Genomic DNA, 25,482 nt, shown 5'->3' with positions numbered 1-25,482 from the left:
TTTAGGGCCACCCACGTAGTCCAGGATGCTCTGCTCTCAGGACTCGGAGTTAAACCCGCAGTGGGCGGGTCTCCCGTGAACAGGGGTGGCCCTGGCACCGTCGCTGAGCCTCAGGGAAGAGTGGGCTCCGGTGGCAGGCTTGCCCCATTTCAATAGAAACTAAAACTCACGGTGTTTATATCACATCTCCCAGTGCATATTTTTCCGACCCTGTGATGCCCAGCATGAGACGTTCCCTGGGATACTGCCCATGGGGAAGGAGGGTTGGCGGTGGTCATGCCGACCGAGGGCTGGTGGGCCGGACCCTGCCGTGCGTGGTTCCCGGGTCCCCTGCTGCTCTGGGAGGCTCTGGTGTCCTCCACCCGCTGCAGCAGAGCCTCGGCATCTCCTAGGCAGGTGGAGCCTTCCCTTCCCTTCTCTGGGAGCCTCTCAGCCACCCCAGGACCACACATTTGTCACAAGGGTTGGTTCTGTCCCCCTGTGTGTTTGACCTGCTTGACTTCCTGTCCCAGCCCCCATTTCTCTCTGCTCCGCTGCCCTCGAGAGGCAGCCGTCCTTGTCCTACTATGTGGATCACTTTCTATCATTCCTTATAGGTCCCCACCTGTCCCAGCCAGGGTCTCTCCATGGTGTTGTGTGGGTTGCCCACTGCACAAACAAACATGCTTGGTAGCTTGCCTCCCTCTGCGGGATCGTAAGCTCCCTAGGGCACTTGGAAGCCGTTTGGGAGAGCCATGAGTCTGTCACTTCAAATGCAATTTCAAACCGGTGTAACTTCAATTTAACAACTGAAAACCCAGTTATCTGTCTGCAAATAGCTGTCCCTTCCCAGAGCCACCTCCACGAGGATCCTGGCTCATTAGCAGATGAGGCGTTTGGAGAGGGCTCTTCACCACAGGGACTGTGCTGACAGTAATTAATTAATCCTCCTCGAGAAGCTGAAAGGCAGGTAAATACCAGGCTGAGGCTCAGCAGGATGGGAAGGAGGACAGGCCGCGTGGCAGGTGTTGCCAGGTGGGACCAGAGGACCCACCCCCACAGGCTGCCCTGCCTGATCCCACACCTGACATCCCACACCTGACATCCCCACCTCCGCCCGGCATCACTGCAGCTCCAGCGCCGGGTCATCCGGGCAGTGGGTGGCCCATGACCTCAGAAGTCCAGCTCAGAGGTGGGCTTCTGGGGGTAGCAGGTCCTTGCAGAGACAGGACACCTCCAGGGCGAAGCTGCACCTGCTTCGCTGGGGACCCGCCTGCGCCCAACAGAGACTCTGCAACTCAGGCTGCTGCCTGTGTCCTTGGGTCCCCCTGCTCCCTGGCTTCACCACGTATACGTCCCCCATTTCTCCACTCTAGCCACACATCCCAGGGCTGCAGTACTGACCACACGCTCGCCCATGCCCCTGACACCTACCAGCGCCCACCTCCTCTGGTCATTGCCCAGGGCAATCTGCATCAACACCCTATTTAAAACTGCGACCCCAACTCACCCTTACCTTGCTCTTTCCTACAGGGTACCTGATACCTCCTAACAGCCTTTCCCTCATAGGTTAATGTCTGCTCCCCCGCCTGTCAGGGCCACTGCATGCTGTTGTGTGGGTCTTATCCTTCCAACAGGCCATAAGCTCTGTGAGGCAAGGATTTTTTTTTTTTTTAAGTTTAGGAATGTATTCCAGCTGGTTAGACCAGGGTGTGGCGCATAACGGGTCCTCAAATTAGAGCTTGTGAGTGAGTGTAGCTTCCACAGGAGCAGGGCAGGAGGGGTAGGGAGTGGGATTTGGTGGAGGGAGTGGCCGAGCTGTGAAGCAGGCCAGTGGCAGGCTCAGCAGGCCTGCAGGGGTGCCCCAGGAAGAGGAGGGCAGTCTGCGGCCATACAGGCCCAGGGCTTCAGGGCCGACACCCTTGCACTGCAGCCAGCCGGCAGGGCCCCCCAGTGTCACCCTGCCTGTGGGGGGCAGGCCCCTCCTCGGGGCACAGGCTGGAGGTCCCCGCACCCAGGCCCCTCCTCACAGGCCCCACGCCCCTCTGCAGGGCCGAGCCCGCGCTCCTGCGGATCCAGGAGGACCGCCGGCGCATCGTCCTGCCGGCCATCGACAACATCAAGTACGACACGTTCGAAGTGCAGCAGTACGCCAGCGCGGCCCACGGCTACAACTGGGGCCTGTGGTGCATGTACATCATTCCGCCCCAGGACTGGCTGGACCGTGGCGATGAGGCAGCGCCCATCAGGTGAGCCAGCCCTGGGCAGGAGGCAGTGGGGGGAGGGGATAGGAGGTGGGGCGGGTGCGGGGGCACAAGGTGAGGGGGCAGGAGGCGGGGCTTGGGGGCAGGGGCAGGCACCAGGCGGGGAGGGAAGGCGGCAGGCTTGGCAGGTGCAGGGACTGCGCTGGCCGCGGGGGATGCATGGGATCGCGGGTCCGGCCTACGCGTGTGACCTGACTGGAGAACAGGTCAAGGGGGGACGGGAGGGGGAGATGGAGGCCAAGGAGCAGAAAGGAAGAGCCAGTGATAGAGAAGCAGCTGTGGACAGAGGATGGGAGACCAGAGAGAGAGAGAGAGAGAGTAGAGCAGGAGGGAGATAGCAGGACAGGGACCCAGAGCCCAGACAGGGGGCAGCTGCCCCACAGGAGCCACAGGCATGTGTGGCGGGACCGTGAGGCCAACAGGGCCGCAGACAGAGACCTCAGAGGTGTCCTCAAATGCGTGTCTTTATTTAAAATGGTCCGTAAACATGAAAACAGAGATATTTTTCAAGTTAAAAATACACAAATCCAGGACTCCTGGGTGGCTCAGTGGTTGAGTGTCTGCCTTCAGCTCAGGGTGTGATCCTGGAGTCCACGGATCAAGTCCCCCATCGGGCTTCCCGCACGGAGCCTGCATCTCCCTCTGCCTATGTCTCCCATGAATAAATAAAATCTTTTAAAAAATACACAAATCCCACACATTTTGGGAGATGGGAAGGCCCAACTCTCACAAGGTGGAGCTGAGAAGGGGCCACGTCTAAACCGGTGTGGGTCTCCAGCACCCCCAGATCCTCCGCCACCTGATCCATGTCCATCACCGACTCCAGTCTACACTCAGCAGCCACGTCTTTGTCCGCTGAGCCCTAGGAACCTGGGCTTCATAACTGGGTCCTAGGGGTGCGCAGCCGCAGGAGCGTCTCCCAAGGCAAAGGTGCTGATCCTGGGGGCCTCTCACAGGGGCTTGAGATTTCAGGGGCTGGGAGTGCCCCCCTCCCTGTCCAAACTGGTATGTTCCTGCCGACATCCTGCTGAAACAGGTCCTGTGCTTGGGAGTGACCGACGCCATGTGTCCTTGTGCCTTTGAAAGCTCTCTCCCTCCCCCCAGGAGGGTCTTGTGGGGCATCCAGGCACCCACCCCTGCTGGCAGAGAGCAGCCTGGATATCCAGCAGTGAAGTTAGTGGACACTAGGGCTGAATAGCACGGCCAGAGCCTTCACTTCACTGATTTTGAGGAAAATAACGCTGCCAGCAGAGAGGGCCGCCCTGAGCAGTGAGACCAAGGACCCCCAGAAGCCGGCGCAGCAGCCCCTTAGGGGCCCGGTGCTGTCCCAGCAGCCACTTCCTTGGAGATGGCCCCAATGCTCCTGAGAGATGTAGGAGCTCTGGGGTCTTTTGCAGTCGAAGCGGGGCTCAGAGCCATCCATGTCCAGAAGCTGACCTGCAGGTCCCCAGGCTCACTCCAAGCAAGGAGTGGCAGCTTGAAGTTATTTTCCTTCATTCAAGATGTACCTGATGGCCCCACTTAGGAGGAACCCAGGCCTAGCATTTCCATTTTAGGAGTCAGTGAGGTCAGAAACCCTGAGGGGAAGCACCTGAAATTGTTGGCGACCTCCGGACATCCTGGGCTGCCTGGGAAGCAGGATTTTCTGGCCAGACCGTGTCTTGTCTCAAACTTTGCTCATTCCAAGCACCCCCTGAGAGCTTTTGAAAACCTTGATGCAAAACTCCAAGTAAAACACAGGTGAGGCCTCCACACACACCGGAGGCCAGAGGAGATGGATACGGCTAGTGTGTCATGGGAATGCCAGCCTCCGCCAGGAGGGAACGCAACCGCCGGAGGTGCCCGGGCCACTGGGAGGGCCGCACCGGGCACTGCTGAGAACACAGGGTGGTCGGAGCTCCCAAGGAGCCTGGGCACAGAACGAACTGGCAAAACCACTTCCCAAGACCTTTGGCGGTTTCTCCTCAAGGTAAACCACATCCAACTTGGCGACCTGTCCCTTCTGCCATCGGCCTGGACGATGTGCACAGCTGCATCCATGCAGAGACTCATGAGGATGCCCACAGCAGCAGCACTGTTCCCAGTGATGGAAACGCCCCCGAGGACCTACAGGTGTGAACAGGTAGACCAAGGTCCCAGAGAGAAGGGACGAACCATCATCCGTGGAACAACACAGGTGAAACTAAGGGCTGTGGGGCTGGGCCAGTGCGGCTGGCAGGGACGCGCTCCCACTGTGTGCCACAGTGCTTGGAACTGCCCAGAGGGGCGTGGTTAGAGGAAATGACCGGCTCTCGGGGGTGCTGGACACTGACTTTGAGCTGTCACTAATCTTGGAGACCTGGTGTGTGGTGTCACAGTGGCCCTCGCCGCTCTGGGGGACAGGGGCTTTGCTCAGCAAGTCCCTGGGGTTACTCCCCGGGGTCTCAAATGGCTGGAGTCACACTCCGGAGTGTAGATTCAAAGAAGGTGAGCACACCTGGGGACATGGAAGCTCTGGCCAGGTCCCAGGGGTGGAAGAAGGGCTGAGCCCAGCCGGTGAGCACCCTTGACCCGTTGCCCCTCGTCTCTGTCCTTACTGCAAGGATGCCCCCAGGGCACTGCCTGGACAGGCCTTCTCACCACAGCCTGCTTAGCAGACCCTTCAGATGAAACACTGTGCCCAGCTCCCTGCAGAAGGTGCCCTTGGTGGTCATACAAGTGACCCTGACTGGACAGATTGCTTCCTGTACCCGGAGCTGGGTCCCTGCAGGTCCACGCGGGTGTCTCCTGGAACGTGCTCTGAGAGCTCTTACCCCCACATCCCTGGTGGGAAGAGCTGCTGCCCTTTGGAAGGACTGGCCTGCGCATCCACATCGTAAGCCACGCTGGGAGAGGCTGACGGTTGGAGACTGACATTAGGGAATGTCCGTGCCGTTCGTTATCCCGGAAGCTGAAGAAAGAGGGAAGAATGGAAGGGATGATGTGGCCTGGACGCTGGGGAGAAAGTATGTCAGCTGGCGGCCCCTCCTGCACCGGGGCGCAGCGTGCAGGGCTGCATGTGCACAGGCCACAGCACCGGAACCTCATGCATCCCATGGCCATGAGCCCGTGCACAAGGCTGGAGCTCCTGTCCCCAGGGTCCCACCGTGCATCCGGGGGTGGTGAGGGCCTTGTGGGCACGGGTGTCTTCCAGTAAGCACGAGGGCCCAGGACAAGCCTCCAGGAAGGGAGACCTTCGGGTCGGGCTGAGGGGCCTCTCCCACAGGGGAGTGAGGGTTGAGGGCCTGATCACATACACACACACACACACACACACACGCACCAAAAACACAGATACACACGTAGCTGCGTACACACACCTGCACAAGACACACACGCACAGATGCACACTCACACCTACACATATACCCCCACACACAAGAACACACACACCTGCACACACTTACACACACACCAGCACACACACATACCCACATATGCACATGCACACAGATGCGCACTCATAGCTGCGTACACACTGCCACACGTACACACATGTACACACCCCCACGCACATCCTGCACACATACCCGCACACCCAAACACATCCAGCTGTGCACACACCTGTACACACAAAACCACATGTCGACATGGGCGTGCATAGACATGTGTGCACGCATTCACACCCACACACATAAGTGTGCAGACACATCGTGCACAGACACAGATGCACTTGCACACACAGAGAATTGCTTCCTGGTCACAGTGGAAGAACACTGATCCCTTCCTCTCTGACTTTTTTGCTTGCCTTCTAAGAGGTGCTTCCGGCGGTGCTGGGTGGTACCCGCAGCCATGGGGGGGTCCTGTCCATCATCCGTGTTCACTCCAGCCTCCACACTGATGGCCTCCAAACTGACCTCCTTTGTGCTGTGACACAGCTTCGTGCAGCAGCTGGCTTAACACCCGAGACAAATGCCAGGCGGGGTCGGCGGGATACTAACGCACAGCTCCCAGGCTCCTGACACTTGCTGTCGTTTGTGTTCACAGACAGCTATTGTCCACATGGCAGCCACTGGAGGGGGGCACCGTCTGGCCCCTGGGGTGCCAGCGGAGAGGCGGAGTGCAGGGAGGACCACACAGCTTGTGGGCTCAGAGCTGGGCCGGCCCTCACAGCTGTGCTGCTCCTCACTGCTCTGAACCACCCCCTGGAGCACACAGCGTACTTCTGGCTTTCCAGTCGTTGCTTCACACCTTTCCAAGAAGGCTGATCTAGTCCACACCAGTTTCTCCAGAGACTCACCATCACTGTGTCTCTGCATTTAGCATGGACTATGTGCACCATGGCTCCTTGTGCTCCCAGTGCACCCATGTGCTGCGTGTTCTCCAGGGGCCTTCCCATGCTCGCAAGCAGAGCGCGTGCCTGGCCACGCCATGAGCATGTGGTTTTCCAGGTGCCGCAAGCACACTGGCTCACCTTGGTGTTTGTCAGTCTCCTGAAGGCCAAGCGGTGCATCTGGGGTCCTCATTTTACCAGCCCTCCCTTTGTGTGGGGCTCCAGGGTTACATGGCTTGGGAGTGTGTATCATGTGTGTGTTTGTGTGCATCAGGTGTGCCTGTGTGTCTGTTACCTCACCCAGGCAGGAGCCTAGGTGGGGGGCCCTGGCTGTGCACCATGCATGTCACACAATAGCCCGGGAATAAGGATGCCCCATGATGATGTCTCCCCGGAACCCGAGAACCCCTCAGCCAAAGCATCCCCAGCTTGCTGTGTTGTGTAATCACAGCAGAATTTCTCATGCAAATAAGCTCAGTGGCAGCTGATTCTCCTTCCATCACCTCGTGAGTTTATTAAGTTTATTTTGGAACTTGGAGCAATAATTAAAAAAAAAAATCATTACCAGCTATAATAGACTTGGCAGGGAATTTGGCACTTTGATTCACCAGAGATCACCCTTAGATTTCTCGTTGCTGTGAAGAAAATGAGAGAAGTGCCTGCTGTGCGCCGGTGAATTATAACCTAACCCGTCAAACACTTGCTATTGAGAGTCAAAGGCAGCGTTAAAATTTTGTTACTGTTAGATTCGTGGCCAAAATGTAATGACAGAACAAATTGAATCTTTGGACAAATAAAAGGATAATCGTTTCTTAATGCCTCTGTTATTCTCGGACAACTGATGGGCATTTACTTTGACTTCCCACTCACTGAGCAGAAATGCTTCTCTTAAACTGTGATTGAGACCAATCTTTGCTGTTGTGTTAGTGAAGAGGGGTTGTCGCCTGTGCAGGAGTAGCAGGAGCAGCAGCAGCAGCCGCAGCAGCAGAGGGAGCGGCTTCTGCCTCCACCTGGGTGCTGGGGCGGCCCCAGGGCCTTGGGGCCTGGGCAGCCTCTGCTGGCTCCTCTCAGGGCCTGGGAGACACCAGGCCCTCAGCCGACAAGCAGACCAGCTCTGTCTTTGATTTGGGGCAAAATCTTTCATCAAAGCTAAGAGTCCTGCTTTCTTACAGCATCTGGACTGTGCCTACTTCTTGCTAGAGATATACTTTCTCTTTCTATCCTTCCTGCCTGGGAGACACTCACTATATGTGAAATTCATTGTTGAATGAATGAATGAATGAATGCACAATACCATCCACAGTGACGCTGTTCTCTTCCTCTCCAATACTTTGTCTCATTGTGCCTCAATTTATTATTGGTGCTCCGCGAGACCACTTCCCGGGGACCCATAACTGATAGATCTTTAGTGAAGAGTAGAAAAGATATAACTAGAACATAGATGCTTGATTTCACAGAATTTCTGGAGATGAGGCAAGATTTACTGACATCTTTTAAATGTGTCGGTGTAAATGATTATAGAAATAATAGGACAGACTGCAGTCTGTTCACTCTACAGCTTCAAAGTGTGTCATTCAGAAAGAATCTGATGTCAGTGGGGGGGGGGGCATAGAGTTGAGCAGTGCACAACCTATGCAGTGGCCCAGTGCAGCCCTGAGTCCTGGCATGCAGATGGGACAAAATGATGAAGGAGATAGGCAAAAGACTCAAGCCTGGGAAATGATGTTCAGGGCAACCAAGTAACTCATTAGGTAAACTGATTTCTTTAAAATCCCCTCCACTAATTTGCCTGAGTTCAGTGCTGGTTTTGAGGTCTGATGTTCTTCAATTAGCATTTGGACTTGTCCTGTGCTGAGTGCTTTACAGGCTCTGAAGGATATGAAGGTGACCCTGAGAGGGGCCCCTGAGTCCTGAGGCGTCCCAAGTCCTGGGCTCTCCCAGCCACTGGCACCCCCAGCAGGTCGGGGCTCAGGGTACCGTACCTGTGACCTGCTCAGGGCTGTCTCTGCCCCCACCAGGACCCCCGCCATGATCGGCTGTTCATTCGTTGTGGACCGCGAGTACTTCGGGGACATCGGGCTGCTAGACCCAGGCATGGAGGTGTACGGTGGTGAGAACATTGAGCTGGGCATGAGGGTAAGTGGCGCTGCATGGGGCTGCGAGGCAGCAGCCTGAGCACTGCTGGGTAAAGGCCAGCGGGAGTGAGGCTGTGCAAGGGGTCCGCGTGGGGAATCGCACAGCACGGTGCTGCGTGTGTGCTCTGTGGCCCCGCCAGCGCTGGAGGGTGTTGGAGCTGGTCCAGGGCACAGGGAACCAAGCGTCCGCAGTGGGACACCCCTGCAGCTGTCCTGCATACCGGGCACATGGTTCTGTGTTTGTCGCAGCGCAGATGGGCTTGTGGGTACCTGAGGCCCGAGGTTGCTCCCAGCGGGCTCGTGCAGAGGCCCCCCCCAGACAGGACGGGTCATGGGGGCCCCACTGGGGAGAGCATAGGCTGGACAGGCAGGGGCACCCCCAAGGGAGGCCCCAAGCTAGCCTGGGGAGTGACTACGAGCCTCAGCCGCCATCCCCCCCTGCACCCAGGGGCCCCTCCTGCCCTCAAACTTCCTCACCCGCTGCTTGGAGAACTAATGGAAAGTTCTGGAAGAATCCTGGTAGCAAATCTGGGGTGGCCGAGCTCCTTCTCTCCTGGACGCCTGAAGCGGAGGTCCGAGTGGCCACCCGGGGAGGTGCTTCACTGCTCCGTGCTCTGGGGAAGGTTGGTGGCTGGGGACACACCCTGGATAGCCCTCAAAACCGGAGCACGACACACCTGAGCAGGTGGCTTTGGAGATCTTAGAGGCTCAGTGAGCAAGCCCCCCACCAGCACTGGGTGACACTCTCTCAGCCCCTCCCTGGAGCCCGTGTTTCCCACAGGAGCCAGGCCTTGCTTACTGTGCACTGTGAGCGCCGGGCCTCCAGCTCTGGAGGGAACCAAACAGATGGAACAGATCCTGACTTCCTGCAGCTCAGCTTCCAGGGAGGAGGTGAAAGAGAAAGTGTGTCACTTAGTGAGGACCCCAAGGGGAGAAAGGAAGCAGTGGGGGCAAGAGTGCAGAGGAAGGGGCAGTTTTAGATGATATCTAGGGGATCCCTGGGTGGCGCAGCGGTTTGGCGCCTGCCTTTGGCCCAGGGCGCGATCCTGGAGACCCGGGATCGAATCCCACGTCAGGCTCCCGGTGCATGGAGCCTGCTTCTCCCTCTGCCTGTGTCTCTGCCTCTCTCTCTCTCTCTCTGTATGACTATCGTAAATAATAAATAAATAAATAAATAAATAAATAAATAAATAAATAAATAAATAAATAAATAAATAAAAAATAGAGGATATCTATAGGAAGACCTCCAGGTGCTGTGTAGGAGCTGGGGGTGATCAAGGGAAGGGGACGATGCTCCAGGCAGAGGGAATGGCAGGTGCAAAGGCTCTGGGGCAGGATCATGCTTGATGTGCTCCAGAAGCACAGACACATGTGCAGCCTGCTGAGTGGGGCGGGGGAGGTGGAGGAGGTGAGGGTCCAGCTTCTGCTCTGAGGGAGCTGGAGGCCTCGGAGGCTCTGAGCAGAGCCTTGGCTTCCATGTTTCAGGGATCCCTCTGGCTCCCGGGATTCCATGGTGGAGGGAGTGAGGGCAGAAGCAGAGAGGCCAGGACTTCTGGGATGATACTGGGAGGTGATGTGCTTGGACTGGGGAGGAGATGGTGAGCTCCTGCGTGGACTGGGTGTGTTCTTGAGGAAGTACCCATAGGCTTTGCTGGGGGAGGGGATGGGGGCTCAGGGGTGATCAAAGTTCCTCACTAGAGTTTGGCCTGAGCAGCTAGGAAGGTGGACAGGTCCCCGTTGCAACAGAGAGGAGGTGGCCTGGAAAGTCCCGGCATCACCCAGAGCCCCAGAGTCCCGCCTCACTGCTGGGATTGGACCCAAACTGTGACTCTTCTCTGCAGAAGTGGCTTCACTTCTAAGAGTTTGGTTCAGAGCCTCATTTTGGTCTGAAAAGAAAGAAAATCGGGTTTAACTCGGAGTGGCATTCGGCACTCGAAGGCTGTTGTTCGCGGCGGGACCGGGTGGTGGCTTTTCCAGGGCCCTGTGACCTTCAGCGCCAAGGTCACTTCCAAAAACCAGCTCTGCTTCCAGGGACTCGGCTGGGCCCTCAGGTACATGGATTGTGACCTCGTGACCCGGCTTGATGTCCCTGCCCACACAGCGCTCGGTGTTTCCTCCGCATTCCCACTGTCCCGTGGGCCACGCGTGTGCAGGGACTGAAGCTCCCTGCCCGAGCCCGTGGATGCCTCCCCCAGCGGTTCTGGCCTAACTAGCAGGCCCAAACCCTGACATGGTGCAGCTCATGTGGCTTGGGAATGGGGTCCTCTCTCTCAGGCCGTGGCATCCAGCCTCGGGGTTCACTGCATTTGACGCCCTGAAGCCCCAGCTTGATGGCCTTGATTCTGTAAACTTTGCTCTGGGCCCAGCAGAGACAGGAGGCCCTCAGGGGTCTGGGCCTCAGTGCCTCGGGGTGGCAGGATGGCCGTAAATGGATGGTGTCCCTTGGGAACTCGTCAGTAGAGGGGGCCCCAAGCAGCCCCCTGGAGCTGTTTCTGGAATTAGAACAAGAGGAAGCCAACATGAGTATTGGATTCCCGAATTTAGAACAAGGTTTGAGCCAAGACTCCCAAGTGGCCACGACACTGAGTCTGGAGGGCCTGCGACACTGCCACAGAGGCTCAGCCATCAGAGGTCTGAGCAACGCACGTCCTGCGGGTGGATCAGGCAGACGTGGCTTCCCAGGCCGCAGTCCTCAGGCTCCCACTGCACCTCCATCCTCTAGAGGTTTTCTTAAAACACAGACCACTGGGCTCCACCCCAGGGAGTCACACTCAGGGCTAAGCCTGGGTGCCTGCGTCTCCAGCACGTTCTCGGGGCTGTGCCTGCTGCTGGCCGGAGGGCCCACGCTGGAGCCAGCCCCAGGCTGCCGAGCACCCCGAGCGCACCCAGGGGCAGAGCTGGGGTCCTGGCTGGCGTTGGAGGCCCAGCAGTCAAGCCAAGTAGTGCTCTGGTCGGTTGGGGTCCTGGGTTGGTTGGTTTGCTTTTCCCTCTGGAGCCTTTGTTCACAGGGACCGCTTAGGCTGGTCCTGAAAAATTTCTACACAGCTTGTCGAAATCACACATTTCTAAACCCATTTGCTTTAGGCTTTTTGGTTACACCCAGGGACTCTTGGGGTTATGGGTATAAATCTCATCCAGTAAGAACGCTCACCTCTCCCTTTTCTTTGATTAATGTTTGATTAACTCGGATTGAACAGATTAAATACCATTCAACAACAATCAGTTCCATTTCTGCCCTGAGTTGATTAAATCCCCTTGAACCTTTTATAACAACCCAAATATAGTGTGTTTATGCTCCTATTGAAGCACTTTGAGCGTCTGGCATCACAGCAGAAATTCCCCCAAATGCTGAGAAAGTTCTAGTTTATCCAATACGTTAAACTTACACCACATCTCAAGTTCTCTGAAGCATTTCAGAATTGTTTGCGATTCTATTTAATTCTCTGGCATCCAGACGTGGGGTCAGAGCCTGGGAAACACCAGGACACAAGGTGATGGAGGGGTGGCAGCACCTGGGAACACCCCAGTCCAGCAGAGGAGGTGTGCCCTGTGAGCTGCCAGCAGCCTGTGCTGGTGTTGGCGATCAGAGATGGAGGAAGGACAGGGACGGGTCTCACCTGGTGGCCAGCAGGACATCGGAGGCCAGGGGTAGCATAGACAGGCATTCTCTGGGGCATTTGAAGAGGGACATGTAGCAAAAGGAGACCCCGGAGCCCGACTGTGCTCAGCACCCCTGCGTGGTGATCACGGGCGGGACCCAATGTGTCCCCAGCCTTGGTCTCCATGGTGTACAGTGGGGTCTGGGCTCGGGGCTGCTGCGCAAGGTCCTGCCTGTGGGGGGAGGGCTCTGGTGCTGCTGGGGGAGGGGTCGGGGGCCACTTTGCTAAGGGAGGCGACATGGGCATAGACGTGGGATGGACATGGCTACAAATACGGCTTAGATGTCTGAACAGATGCCAGCACGGACACTAGGGATGGACGTGCTCACACAGTATCACTTCACGTGTGTTATGTGTGCTTCACGTACATAAGCCGCGTGGACCTGCATGTTTATACATGTTCCTTTTTACTCTTGTTGCTGCTGGGTTTCAGGTAGCTTGCCAGGAAACAGGAACATTCCAGGAAGAGGACATAAACTGTAAATACGAGAAGGGAGAGAGGAAGATGCAGGCAGGGACAGGAAGGAGAGGACTGGGGCGAACACGGGACCAGCAACGCGGCCCACGCCCCTGCTCCCGGCACGCGGTGCAGGCAGGCCAACTGCTGGAGGCCGTAGTCACACTGGCCCTGGTGCCTCTGCCGTGGGGATGCTGGTGGTGCTGTCAGGGCCGCGGCTCACTTGCACCTGCCACCGGCCTAGAGCCCCGGTCCAGTTCCTGAGTTTAGAGCAGGGTGTCCCCACAAACCCACCTGCCGTGGGCCAGAGATAGGCACTGAGGGGCGACAGCAGGGTGACCAGGCAGGCTCCATTTGTGTCCCCAGAGCAGACATCTGTCACTATCCTCCGGAGATGCTGACAGCTGGGGGGATGGACAGGGTGAAGGGGTCCCGTGGCGGCTCCTCTGCAGCCGTCCTCCCTCCTGGCCTCGTCCCATGTGGAAGCCCAGAGAGCCCCAGACTCCTCACTCTGAGAACTAAGCCCAGACTCGCTCCTGTGATCCACAGGACCCGCAGCAGCACCACCCCGTGCCCCATTCCCACCCACCTCCACACTCAGGAAGGCTCCAACTCTTCTTCCACGGCCGAGCCACACTGGCCCCTCTGTGGCTGCCCCTTCCAGCTCGGCTCTCAGCCCCACAGCCTCTTCCTCCCACGGTGTAGCCGCGGCCGGTGCTTGCTGGTGCTTCCCCCTCCCTGCCGTCTGTGAAGGCAGGGGCTACACCTGCCTCGCTGGATGCTTGTTTGCTGCTGAAGCTGACCCTGAGTAGTCAGTGTTCCATGCATTTGTAGAAGGAGTATAGGAATCCTCTGGAAGGCAGAGGCACTCTGTGACCCGCTAGATGCTGGAGCCCAGGGTGGGGCACATCCTAGGTGCTGGGGGTGCAGCAGGGACAGCAGACACAGGTCTCTGCTCACCTCCAATAAATGCCTATGGTGTGTGGCGTGCTCTCTGCAGCACCAGTAGAAAGACACAGACAGGGAAGGGGTGGAGAGTTGTCACTTTGGATGGGGTAACCAGGGAAGGAATGCCAATACCTGAGCCAGTGTGAAGGAGCAGAGGAAGCAAGCTGTGCACTGTGGGAGGGAAAGGCATTCCCAGCTGAGGGACAGCACATGCAAAGGCCCTGAGGCGGAAGCATGCCTGGCAGGAGTGTGGCCCTCATGGCAGAGAGCACAAGCGGCCCCCTGGTCTTTCTCCTGCCTTCCTGTGCAGACAAGCCTTGTAGCCATAGCTGTTTCTGCTCTGTCCTTAGCGCAGGCAGCCAGGCCCACTTGGAGGAGTAACTCTGTGGTCTGGGGCCAAGTTCCATTTCTGTGACTGTAGAAATGCCAGCTGCTCATCCCCTAATGAGGAGAGTCTGAGAGCCAATTAGGGGCAAATGAATCCATCGCCTCCGTTCAGTTAATAGAGGCCAAGACAGAATCAAGCGGCTTGGATCTCGGCTGGGAGAGCCATCTGCAGAACACAAGCTGGAGATCGTTTGCTTCTCTATTTTGAGACTTTCAGACTCGCCGCTTTACAGGGTTACAGGAAAGCCTTTTAGGGCTGGGGTCCATCACTGCGCCTTCAGACGCCCTCGGGGGATGTTGGCGTCAAGCATCTCGGGCCCAGGATGGCGGGCTTTCCCTCACCCTCCCAGAGCAGGGGAGCGGCAGAGTCACTGAGGGAGGGTGCTGGGGAGGGGTGCCCATGCTGCTCCACGGCCCACACGGCTTCTAGGTGTCAGAGGAGTATGCGGTGCACCTCAGGCTGGTCCCAAACCTTCCTCAGTGAGCAGCAGGTGCAGGAGAGGTTGGAGCCCATAGTAAGGTCCTGTTCTTGCTGCTTTCAGGAAAGGCTTGTTCTAGATGCACGTGGTAAGGATACCTGACAAGGTAAGGATGCATCCCTGCTCCCCGGCAGCCCACGGGGCAAGGTCTACTCACCTGCCCCCAGGTGCCTCCAACCAGAGGAAGCAGGCCTCCAGGCAGGGGGCAGAGCCTCTGTTCCCGTGAACATCTTTGTGGAAGAGCCCTGTTCCTTGCACAGGGTCATCAGAGGCCCCCCACCTTGAGACCTGTGCTTGGAGCCGGGCTCTGCCAGTTAGCCAGCTGGGCCCCTCTGAGCCTCAGTTTCTCCATCTATCATGGAGAGGGGTGGTAGGACTGAACTCCAGGGCTGGCAAGGATGAAATGGAAGTTCTTGGCCTGAAATACGACAAACGCTCAGCGACTAGTCATTAGTATGTACGCAGGCGTTTCTGGGTACCATCCGCCTTTCCTTCATAAAAATGACCTTTATTGGAAAAACACTGAGGTAAGCAAACTGGAACAAAATGAAAGTCACCCTGATTCTCTGTCAGTGCCCAGATGCATGTCCTTTCAGAGCCATTTTGCATACGTGGTGGCCTCGCCCGCGGACACGTCAGCCCACGTGTTCCCTCCCCGAGGTCTTCACTGCATGCTCAGAGAGGCAGGTCCGAATCTGGGAAGCTGCTTGACCATAGCTCCCAACACCTGCAGTCCCCACACTACAGGCTTAAATCCCCTTGGGACATACTTTCTATACAAGTAAGGTTGTGATCTTGCCTCGTATTGTCTGAAAATAACAGGCCCGGGCTTCTCACTCCACTCATCAAATGTCCATCCTTCTCCGCGGACGCTGGCGGCGGCGCGCACCTGTCCTGCTCACGCCGCTCGTAGGACGTGGGGTGCCGGCAGCTGCATCTTTCCACATCGTTGCTGTAGAGTTTTCTTGGCTGCTGTCTTGTGTCCCTCCTTTCAACCGAACCCTGGAAACATTTCAGCAACTTCTGCTCCATCGGTGCATCACTTGAGCTGGCTGACAGTCACCACACCACCAGGAGTGACCGGGAGACCGTCTGAGCCCCCGACCCTTCGCATCTGGCGCATTCTTTGCCCTGCCTTCCCCTCAGGTCCCAATAGATGCTGTCAACAGAGGCTGATGTCCTTTCACAAATACGGAGAGCACCAGGGCTCCTGGCATGTGGCCCCACCCCCTGGGCGTCCAGCTGCATACCTAGTGGGAGGTGCCCCCCGGCCTCCCTGCTTCCCATCTCTGCCCTGATCTGCTGCGTGTTCTGGGTCATCTCCTCAGCCTCACACCCCAGCGAGTGAGTTCTCTCCTCAGCTGTGTCCAGACGGCTACCCAAGCCACTTCCTCAACTTTGGTTTTTAATCTTAATGAGAGTATTTCATATTTACAACATGATCCGCTAGTATTTTTCATTATGTGGCTGTTCTTAGAACTGCCTGCTTTGATTCACGCTCTCCTCTTTCTTGATGAATGGTTTCCCCTCCTTCCTTCATCTCCGAAAGCCCTCAGGACCTGCGAACGTGCTCCTTGGCCTCTTTCCTAAATCCCATCTTGGGCTGGTGGATGATTCTTCTGGAACTGGGTTTTCCTCATGTGCTCTGTGCATCCGTTTGAGATCCCATCTTTCATGGGAATTGTATCTTCATGCTTACTGGTCCATGGATGCTGGCCCCCCCCCCCCCAGGCCCCAGCTGGGAACTAAGCAGCTTAGATTTCACCCTGAGACCCCCTGGGCCCAGTGTTCCATGGGCTATGCATCTCTTCTTCCTGTCCCGTTGTCTGGCTGCAGCCCAGGGAGCAGCTCTTCTGCCCATGGTTGGGGCACCCAGCCAGCGCCCAGCCACAGACGCGGTCCCTGGCTGTCCGTGAGGTCAGGTGCCTGCACCTCAGAGCTCCAGCCCCAGTCCCACAGCAGCTGTCTGCTCCTTCCGCGTGGTGGGGAGCTTCCTCTTCTTTTCCAAATATACTTGTAACTTTTATTTATTTTTAATTTTTATTTATTTATGAGAGTCACAGAGAGAGAGAGAGGCACAGAGACACAGGCAGAGGGAGAAGCAGGCTCCATGCACCGGGAGCCCGATGTGGGATTCGATCCTGGGTCTCCAGGATCGCGCCCTGGGGCAAAGGCAGGCGCCAAGCCGCTGCGCCACCCAGGGATCCCTACTTGTAACTTTTATTTTTTTTTTTCTTTATTTTTTTAATTTTTTTTTAACTTATTTATTTATGATAGTCACAGAGAGAGAGAGAGAGAGAGAGAGAGGCAGAGACATAGGCAGAGGGAGAAGCAGGCTCCATGCACCGGGAGCCCGATGTGGGATTCGATCCCGGGTCTCCAGGATCGCGCCCTGAGCCAAAGGCAGGCACCAAGCCGCTGCGCCACCCAGGGATCCCCTTACTTGTAACTTTTAAATAACGTACCTACCACTGTGTGTTCGGGGAAGATAGAGAAGATGTCCACACCTATGGCATTAACTAGATACCCCCTCTGTCGCTTTGTCCAGCTGCTGTGGGCCTGGATCAGGAGATGCGGGGGGCATGACCCAGGAGGTACAGCCTCACCTCTGCTTGAGGACAGAAAGTGCAAGAACATGCATCCCCACCCTCCAGTAGTGTCCAAAGGACAGAGCTACTGGGATTGAGGACTATGCCCAGTGCCCAGGGTGCTTGGAGGGTGGACAAAGGGGAGAGAAGCACTTAGCGCAGCTGCCTCCAAACTCACGAGCATCAGAATCCCCTGGAGGGCTTGTTAAGATACAGACTGCTGGGCCCGGGCCCACCCGGGTGTCTGTTCAGCAGGTCTGGAGGGGCCAACCACATGCATCTCTAAAGTGCTCCCAGGTAAGGCTGCTGCTGCTGGTCCAGGGATCACACTTTCAGATCCACTCAGTTTCAAAATGAAGGAAACCATTTTTTTTTTTCTTTTTGTTTGCTTGGGTGTTCAGCACATGCTGGGAAACAAGTGGCAGGAACTTGGAATAAAAGTCCAGCTTGGAAGTTTCTGTGGGTCTGGTAGCGGGAGTGGAACTTGGAAGTAGCTGTTTTAGAGCAAATGTGTGTATACACATATTGTCCCAGGGAGAGATGTTTTCTTGTCAAAAATGTATGAATTGAGCCCAGCTGAGCCCTGGGAGATAGACTTGCCTTCCCAAAGCTAAACCCAGTTAATTGTGCGCCTAGTGCAGTGTCACTCCTGCAGAACAAGGGGTCTGTGTGACAACAGGGGTACATCAGCCCGTGGCTGCATTGGCGGGGGGGGGGGCGCGGCGGGGGACAGGGGGCATTGAGCAGATTGGAGATTTTTTTTAAGATTTTATTTATTCATGAGAGATGCAGAGAGAGACAGAGACATAGGCAGAGGGAGAAGCAGACTCCCTGTGGGGACCCCAATGTGGGACTCAATCCCAAGACCCAGGGATCATGACCTGAGCCAAAGGCAGACACTCAACCACTGATCCACTCAGGCACTCCTGAAAGTCTTTTTTTTTTTTTTTTTTTTTTAAATTTTTTTTTTTGATTTTTTATTTATTTATGATAGTCACAGAGAGAGAGAGAGGCAGAGACACAGGCAGAGGGAGAAGCAGGCTCCATGCACCGGAAGCCCGACGTGGGATTCGATCCCGGGTCTCCAGGATCGCGCCCTGGGCCAGAGGCAGGCGCCAAACCGCTGCGCCACCCAGGGATCCCCCTGAAAGTCTTTTAAATTAGATTCAGAGGCAAAAATCTCCAAAAGTCATACACACAGTTTCTCCTGAGTGAACATGAAGCCCTGGTTGTTTGTTGAAGGCGGAAATTCTGCCCTACCAAAAGGAAGATGGTGGCTGGGCCCCTGGTGGGTTTGCACCAGGTTAGATGTCCCGTGTGGCTGGATGCCTGGGCCCTGCCAGCCTTGATCTGGACCTCTGGGCTTCTGGCCTTTGGTCTGGAGGCCTGGGCTAGGAGGCTGAGCTTGTTCACTTCTCCATGTCATAGCCTCATCTCAATAGTACAGCTCTGCACGGCCCCTGGATAGTTGGGGCTGGTTGTTTGGATTAATGTAGATGGATGGATGGATGGATAGGAGGATGGTAAATGGGTGGATGGGTAGAAGGGTGGACGGGCAGATGGATGGGTGGGTGGGAGGGTGGTAAATGAATGGATGAGTGGATGGATGGGTGGATGGATGAGTGCATAGATGGATGGGTGGGTGGGTGAGTGAATGAATAGATGATGGATGGACAGGTGGGGGAAGGATGTGGGGAAGGATGTCTCCTTAGGAGGACTTAATGGCACACTGTCAGTCAGGGCAGCTACTGGAGAAACAGTGTCACCAGGAGCTGAAGGGCCATGCTCACAAAACCCTTCCTACCTGAACTCACATCTGAGCACATGGAAGCGCACTACACCCAGCCTTAATCTGGATGCCAATCATGATGCAGCCTAGAGCAAGGAATTATTTTTGTCCCTGAAAGCCCCTGCTGTGTCATCTGCAAATCCTGTGAGAAGGAGTTGAAGATCCTGGGCTGGTCAAGGACAAAACCTAATTACTTCTATTCTGCCACAATGGCTGGGAAGGCACCAGGCCCACACCGCATCGGGCCTGCAAATCCCAGGACCTTTGTGCAGCACTTCCTCCCAAGTGAGCTTTCTGTAGGCTGGACCAGAGGGCAGGGATGCCACAGACCATCTCATTCACACCACTAGAAGCTCCTGGCTATCGACTTCTTCACTCTCAAGGAGCACACTCTGATTTTGCCCAGAAGCCTGAAGCTCTGTCCACCACAGCCAACATAGGATACTAGCAGGATCAGGCCTCTCTGAGGCAGCCACTGAGGGATTCTGAGTCCCCAGGCAACCACCAGCTGTGTTGTTGCTCAGCAGGTCAGGACTCGGCTGCCACTGAGAAAAGCGTATTTCTCACCAGGCCACACAGGGCACTTGGGGAGGCAGCAGGAGGGTCAGAAGGCTGCAGGTGGTCGAGGCCAGGCCAGAGGCTTTCTGGGGTTGGGTGGTTTGCACACAGAAAGAGCCCCTCAGCGGGATGCTTACTGCCCCTGGGAATTGCCCAGTCCGGAGAGGGACAGTCCCTTCAGGGTCAGCGAGGCCCCAGACGTCACAGCATCAAATACAGAAAATTAGAAGACGTGGTTAATACCCAGGCCCAGCCCTGCCCCTCTGCAGGCAGTGGAATCACAGGCACTGGCTTCTCCCCACTTGCACTCTAGGGCTGCTGGGCCAGCCTGGTTTGGGGGCAGGCATCTGATGGAAGCCCAAGCCATCGGGGCTGGGAATAAGTGGGAGCCAGGCCTGGCAGCCTCCTCTCCCCATTGCTCTCCGCCAGGTGCTTCTCAAACATTGCTACAAAGCAGATTCTGATGGAGGAGGGCCAGGACCCCATCTGTGTGCCCCTCTGCAGCTTTGACCTGACTGGTCCTCCTGCGGGCCCCCTTCTGCAGCATGCTCAGGAGTTCAGTTAGGGCAAAGCTGACCTGCGACCACCATGTCCAACCAGGTCTCCCCAGAGCAGTGGTGAGGTCTGCAGAGTCCACTGTGAATAAGAGCAGCAGGATCTGGACTCCTACTCTTCCCCTGTTCCCTAAGGCCACAGTGATGCTTCGTGGAGCCAACTCCAGAGGCCTTGAGAATCGGGGGTCTCTGCTGGAGGCCCTGGCCTCCTAACTTGGGCCTTGCCCTGTGCTGATGCATCAGGGCCAGCTCTGCTCTAGGAGGCCTGTGCGCTGGGGGCCTGGGCTTCGTGCTGCCTGCAGAATGTAGGGGCCCTGGTGGCCTCCTGAGTGTCTGCATCATGGGGCAGGACAGCTGCTCCACGGAACCGCGACCCCAGTCAGGGCTGTCACAGACACAGGAGGGCCGGGGAGGGGTGAAGTGTGTGTGTAAGTGCACATGTGTGTGTGTGCATGATGTAGTCGGATGAGCATGAGGCCTGGACCACAGGATTCTAAGCTACTCCCAAAGATTCTGATGGAGAGTAAAGTTTGTGGGCTCCTGTCCCAGCCTCTCCATCAGGAGCTCTCCAGAGGCCCCACTGTGTGCACTTGGGCTCAGGTATCCCTTCACCGATCAGCTCAGGGCAAGTGAGGGCGAACAGGGCTCGCTGAGAAGCTCAGGGCCACTGAGGGGCGGGTGTCATGCTGGGCTACAAGTTAAATGAAGTCAGAGTCCAGAAAGCATCTCCATAAAAATGATGGAGGGCACATTCTCCTCCCGGCACTATGCAGGGGAGGGCAAAGCCAGGCAGCTGGGGTCATTTGCCCTCTCACATTCAGACGCGGGAAACTCTGGCCTTTAAATAGTGCGGCGCTCCAGGAAAGTGTCACTTGGATTATGGCAATGGCGTGGGGACAATGGAGAAGCTAGGGAGAGACAGGGCACCTTGCTTCAGCGTGGGTGTCATGGGAGCGCCGGGCGCAGGCAGCCGTGATGGCCAGGCTCCCACGGGGCTCCCCATGGGCTCACAGTGCACAGCGGCAACAAGGACAGTCTGACCTCATACGGTGGATGAGCCGCTTGCTGGCTCCTGTGCAGACCAGTCACAAATTCCGGTTTCTTCAGAAGCAGGGCCCGCCCACAAGGGCAGAGGACCCTCAGGAACCCCGCTGGAACCCCAGCTGTGGACACCAGCTCCAATGTCCGAGGGGCTCCGATCTGTGGGGCCCCCTGAGCTCCTTCCCTCTGGAGAGCTGCCTGCAGACCCGACAGCTGGTCCTCCCTCCGTATTTGCTGTTTCTGTGAGTGCCAATGAGCCACGCTGATTGAGATAATTAGTGGTGGAGGCTGGGGTGGGTGTGACAGTCGTGCTCAGCCCCTGTGACTCTGCTCCGTGGCACCCCCTCGGCTCTGGGTGGAGAGGCAGCTTCGGGGCTCATGCGTAGTTCCGGCTCGCACCCCCCCACCCCCACCCCATGAAGCCACTGTGTGACCATGGACCTGTCTCGTGACCTCTTGGTGCCTCAGTAGTAAGAGTCAAGTTCACCCCCAGTGCGCCTCCCAGTACCACCTCCTAGTCTGGCTTCCTCGGTTAGGAATGTAGCAACAGAAAACCCCTAAGGCAGGCTGGGACAGACGGGGATCTGGGCCTCTAACAAAGCGCAGGGCTGACAGGCTCTAACCTTCTATCCACCATCCTTAGTGTATAGGCCTGAAGCCTTGTGTGTGTGGCCTTACGGCTGCAAGATGACTGTCATGCTTCTGGACCTTATGTCCTTAAACCAGAGCTTTCCCCAAAGCCTCACCCTGAGACTTCTGCTTTCATCCCTTTGGCCAGGATGATCTTCATGGCCGCCTCTAGCACGGGGTACAGGTTGGGGGCACATGGGGTCTGTGATGTGACTTGAGTCAGGGTCTGGAGCCATGGCGTCATCACCTCCATGTGGAAATGCCCCCGTTGAGCCCCTCGTCCGTGCCCCGCACAGAAGTTGCCTGTGCGGTGATGCCCACAAGCCCCGGGCCCAGCTCACTCTGTCCTAGCTCAGGGGCAGGGGAGCTACTTCAGGACAGTTGGTTTCCACCTGCCGCACGACGCCCCTGCCATGGGACCCTGCCTTCCCTCTGAGGACAGTTTTACCCAAGAAAGGGATGGGGGCCTGAAGGGGCCCTGAACTCACCACACAGCCCCACACGAGGGTCTGTGTCCAGCCGTCCTCACACGACTAAAGCTGGACGCCCCTGAGCCAGATCCCGCAAGGCCTTTCCAGCCATCCTGTCTCAGGGCTGTGCTAGCCACACGTGGCTGCATAAATCAATTCCAAATTAATTGACATCTAATAAAATAGAGATGCTGGCTCCTTAGCCTGGCCAGCCGCACTTCAAGGGTGCAGTGGCCATGCGTGGCTGTGGCTACCGTACTGGCCCCCCAGATCCAGAACATGCCCATCCCTGTGCAAAGTCCCGTGGGGCAGCGGGGCTAGTGGCTGCTAACACATTCCTCAAAGGGAATCCATTCATTCATCGGACAACTGCTTGCCAGGCACGGGGACTGCGTACAGGCTGCTCTGAGTGCCGCAGCGGGGGCGGAGGGGAGGGCAGTCGTCCTGGAGCTCACATGTCGGGAGGAACAGACCAGGGGAGCCAGGAGGCCGAGGGGCTGAGGGGCTGCAGCTTCAGAGGGGAGGGTGGGGAGGAGCGGCATCTGAGCAGAGGCCTGTGGGTGGCCTGGCACAGAGACAGGGGGTGCTCCCCCAGAGGGAAGAGCAGGTGCGCAGGCCCTGGGGGCATGGGGGGCAGAGGGAGAGGGTGGGGAGCCCTGGGAGCACAGTGACGGCACAGAGGCCTGCTGGGCCCTCCAGAGCCACAGCGTGGTGCTGTGGTGGCCGCAGGAGGCGTGAGGAGCAGCAAGGCAATGTCTCTGCAGGCCTGCAGGGCTCCCACTATTGCACGTCCATGTTTGCCTTCGGGAAGATTCCTGGTTCACACGTTTGCACCTGCGTTCCCAGTTCCAGCAGCTGGGCCGGTGGCTGGGTTTGGTGGGAGGCCTGCGAGTGGAAGTGGCGGAAGTCCCCAGGCTGGCTGCACAGAAGCCCTGCGTCCTCCTGGTGCCCGGCAACCCCTCCCCTAGAAGCCACGCAGAGTGTCGGCTGCTCACCGCTCAGCACAGAGAAGCAAACTTCAGTGGGACCCCTGGTCCCGGGGCAGGATCTGTGCCATCGTCTCAAAGGAGCTGCCCCCTGGGCCCTGTGCGAGGGATGCAGAGGGGTGGTCCGGGGTGGGCAGGGCACCAGGCAGCAGGAGACTGGTGGCCAAGAGCTCAGATCATAAGGAACCCACTGCCTCCCCCACGCGCAGCAGGTGCAACTTGCCCAGATGTGACCTCCAGCCAGGGGGGGTGTCAGTCGTCAGCTGTGAGATCTGCCCTCCTCTCTGCTTTCTGGAGGCAGAGTCGGGCAAGGGAGGAGCAGGGATGTCAGGATGGTCGGGCTGCTGGAGACAAGACAGACCCAGCACGCATCCGGGCATCGTGGTGCAAACCACTTGTCTCCCATGGGTGGGGTCTGTGGGGATGGTCAGCTACTTCGGGGGATGCTATTTTCAAGGAAGCAGCTATAAGATGTTCCCTTTAGCCAAGAGTGTGTGTTTGGAGTGCTTGGAGCTGCATTTGCGAAGTAAGTGCTAGATCGCAGGTGTGTGGACTGGTTGGCGTCCTCTTTTCAAATTACTTTGTGGGTCTGTTCCCGGGGCTGGGGGGCGGCTGCTGGTATGTGAGCCCTGGGCCAGGCGCCCCCCCCTCCACCCCGCCCCACGCAGAGCAGGCACTCGGGCAGTGGGGGGCAGGGGGATGAAATCCGGTAGGAAACCCAGAAGGGAAGGCACCGTGTGCCCAGGCCCCAGAGCACTTGCCCCAAGGCCACAGATGCTCTTCCTGGGGAAAGCCCACCGTACGGTGCCCTCTGGAAGGCGTGTCCTGGGGCCTGTAAGCAGGGGTGTGGGCTACACCGGGAAGGCCTGGGGCCACCCAGTGGCTGTATGGTGTCCCCAAAGGTGTGGCAGTGCGGCGGCAGCATGGAGGTGCTGCCCTGCTCCCGCGTGGCTCACATCGAGCGTTCCAAGAAGCCCTACAACAATGACATCGACTACTATGCCAAGCGCAATGCCCTGCGGGCAGCCGAGGTGTGGATGGACAGCTTCAAGTCCCACGTGTACATGGCCTGGAACATCCCCATGACCGTAAGCTGGGTGGAGGCGTGGAGGGTGGGGCGAGCCGGGCCAGGGTGCAGGCGCACCCCACCCCGAGGGGGCCCATCTGGGAGAGGCTCCCCGAATGCCGGTCCCGCTTAGGGGCCCCACGCTTTGTGGTGGATGTTTTCCATGGTAAAGGGAGCTGCTGGCGGCTGCATGTGAGCGTTGGCTCTTCCCCGCTCACCCCACCCAGGGATCCACCCACCCGCCTAGAAACACCCACAAACTGGCCCCACGTTGGTTCCGGGGGTGCGGGGCCACTCCGGCTCCCTGCCTGCCAGCCAGCTCACGTACGTGGCTTCTCTTTATGTTTTGCTGTGGCTGAACACACATGATACCAAAGCTACCACTTCAGCCTTTTTAGAGCATGCAGCTCGCGGGCGCTGAGCACACCCACAATGCCCTGCAACCAGGGACTAGGTAGTGACCTAGTTCCAAAAACCTCACCCCAGCCAGAATCGCTCTGCCCGTGAGCTGCTAGCCCCCGTGTGCCCGCCCCCACGGCCTCCTGCCTGATCCATGTCTTCCAATGTGCCCACTTCCTACAAGTGGACCCTACAACGTCTCCCCCATTGTGTCTGGCTCCTCCGCTGGGCTCTGTGTTCTCCAGGTGCATCGGCGGTGTCGTGGGCGCCGGGGCTTCTTCCTCCCTGTGGCCAAATCTCCACATCCAGGGTGCGGGAGGCCACACCCCCCCACCATGGACACCTGCTTCCGGTCCAGGTGCTTTTGACACATGTCTAGTTAGGGGCCCCTGTTTGTGATTTTTTACTTTGTAATCAGCTAATTTCCCATAAATAGCCCATATTCTGGCTTTTCTTAGAAACTTAGGAGACCTGTTCCCCTGCCTCTGCGACAGTGATTGAGGGCAGGTGCTGAGAGAGGCCACCCCTTACGTGGGGTGACATCCAGGCTGCTGGGCACCCCCGCACTCGTGCTGCTGCTTCCCTGGCCATGGGAGCGTGTGAGGCCGCGGGTCCCCCACACCCATCAGCCCACAGTAAGAGCCACATCTTGTGTCACGACCCCGCACACCCATGTGTATCTGTGTGTGCTTCCCTGTCCATACACAGAGCTTCAAACACGTGACGCAAGTCACAGAAACACGCTATGTCTGTTACGTGAGTTTCTCTCCGCACCCTCCTGAACCAGCACGCCACCCACCAG

At 57.4% G+C, this 25,482-nt stretch overlaps 1 protein-coding gene across 1 annotated transcript in view; it reads left to right on the top strand.

The window, feature by feature from the left end:
- GALNT9 (polypeptide N-acetylgalactosaminyltransferase 9) overlaps nt 1-25,482 on the top strand; it is a 77,227-nt gene that overhangs the window by 44,150 nt on the left and 7,595 nt on the right. Inside the window, exons 5-7 of the mRNA XM_055321853.1 lie at nt 2,031-2,228; nt 8,553-8,670; nt 24,118-24,303. Of these exons, the coding sequence (XP_055177828.1) occupies nt 2,031-2,228; nt 8,553-8,670; nt 24,118-24,303 (502 nt within the window). The remainder of the gene's footprint in view (nt 1-2,030; nt 2,229-8,552; nt 8,671-24,117; nt 24,304-25,482) is intronic.

This window comes from Nyctereutes procyonoides, unplaced genomic scaffold (assembly GCF_905146905.1).
Source record: "Nyctereutes procyonoides isolate TBG_1078 unplaced genomic scaffold, NYPRO_anot_genome, whole genome shotgun sequence".
Taxonomy (NCBI): domain Eukaryota; kingdom Metazoa; phylum Chordata; class Mammalia; order Carnivora; family Canidae; genus Nyctereutes; species Nyctereutes procyonoides.
Note: the sequence above shows the minus strand (reverse complement) of the source record. Positions and strands in the feature narration are given on the sequence as shown.